General features: G+C 42.5%; 1 protein-coding gene across 2 annotated transcripts in view; it reads left to right on the forward strand.

The window, feature by feature from the left end:
* Window positions 1-305: 305 nt before the first annotated feature.
* Window positions 306-1,206, forward strand: part of LOC21405397 (WD repeat-containing protein 3) — a 5,629-nt gene continuing 4,728 nt past the window's right edge. For both annotated transcript variants that reach the window (XR_002902409.1, XM_010100518.2), the window contains exons 1-2: window positions 306-621; window positions 715-930. Coding sequence is in view for 1 of the 2 variants with exons in the window: in XM_010100518.2 (XP_010098820.1) it covers window positions 388-621; window positions 715-930 (450 nt within the window). In the remaining variant the exon portion in view is untranslated. The remainder of the gene's footprint in view (window positions 622-714; window positions 931-1,206) is intronic.

Genomic DNA, 1,206 nt, shown 5'->3' on the forward strand with positions numbered 1-1,206 from the left:
GTATGCATTAATCTGAATTTTTATCTTTTTATGCTGATCAATATATTTTTAGTTAAATAATGATATTTATTAAAAGAATATTAATTAAAAGTAGGATGAAAAATTCAAGTAAATTCAGTAATTTTTTCTTTTATATAATTATTATTTCCACAAATTTGAGGGCTTTCATAAGTTTGTTGGGCTAAAATATAGATTCTAAACTACCCTCGTTGGGCCTAATTTACAGTCCATTCAACACCTGTATTGTCTTCTTCAACCTACAAAACCCATTTCTCCTCCTAAAACCCTTTAAACCCTCCGCCATTAACGACCAAAACCCAACCAAAAAAGCCAACACCCTTCACCGGCCACCACCGCCGCCATAACCGAGCATCATCCGCCACCGCCATGGTGAAGGCCTACCTCCGCTACGAGCCGGCTGCGGCGTTTGGCGTGATCGCCTCCGTCGGATCCAACATCGCCTACGACAGCTCCGGCAAGCACCTCCTCGCCCCCGCCCTCGAGACTCTCGCCCTCTGGCACGTCCGCCAAGGCGTCTGCTCCAAAGCCCTAGCTCCCACCCTCTCCTCCCCTGGCCCCTCCCTCGCCGTCACCGCCATCGCCGCCTCGCCTTCCAATTTGGTAAAAAAAAAAGCTTCGGCTTTTCTGTTCTCCTTCCTCGTATGTTTTCGCTTGTAATTAGCGCTTGAAATTAGGGTTTCGAATTGATTCCAGGCGGCGAGTGGATACGCAGATGGTAGTATAAGGATTTGGGATTGCGAGAAAGGGACGTGTGAGACGACTTTGAATGGCCACAAAGGCGCTGTTACTGCTCTTCGGTACAACAAGATTGGGTCGTTGCTTGCTTCTGGAAGCAAAGATAACGATGTTATATTGTGGGATGTTGTTGGCGAATCTGGCCTTTTTCGCCTCCGAGGCCATCGTGATCAGGTATGTTAACAATGCGTATATAGAATTCTAAGCGCCATTTTTGCAGGTTTTTTTTTTTGCTTGCTTACAGAAGAAGAGAAGTAAAAACCATGGCTTTTCAATTATTGTTTGGACAAAATAGATATATGGTATTCTTCATAAGCAATAAAAATTTGAGAGTGGAGTTTATAAAATCTTATGAAAACTCTTATACAAGTTTAAAGTCTTTTAGAAGGGAGTTTTGAGATGTCATACACACACACACACACACATATATATGTATATATATGTATATAT

Source organism: Morus notabilis, unplaced genomic scaffold (genome assembly GCF_000414095.1).
Source record: "Morus notabilis unplaced genomic scaffold, ASM41409v2 Scaffold124, whole genome shotgun sequence".
Classification (NCBI taxonomy): Eukaryota; Viridiplantae; Streptophyta; class Magnoliopsida; order Rosales; family Moraceae; genus Morus; species Morus notabilis.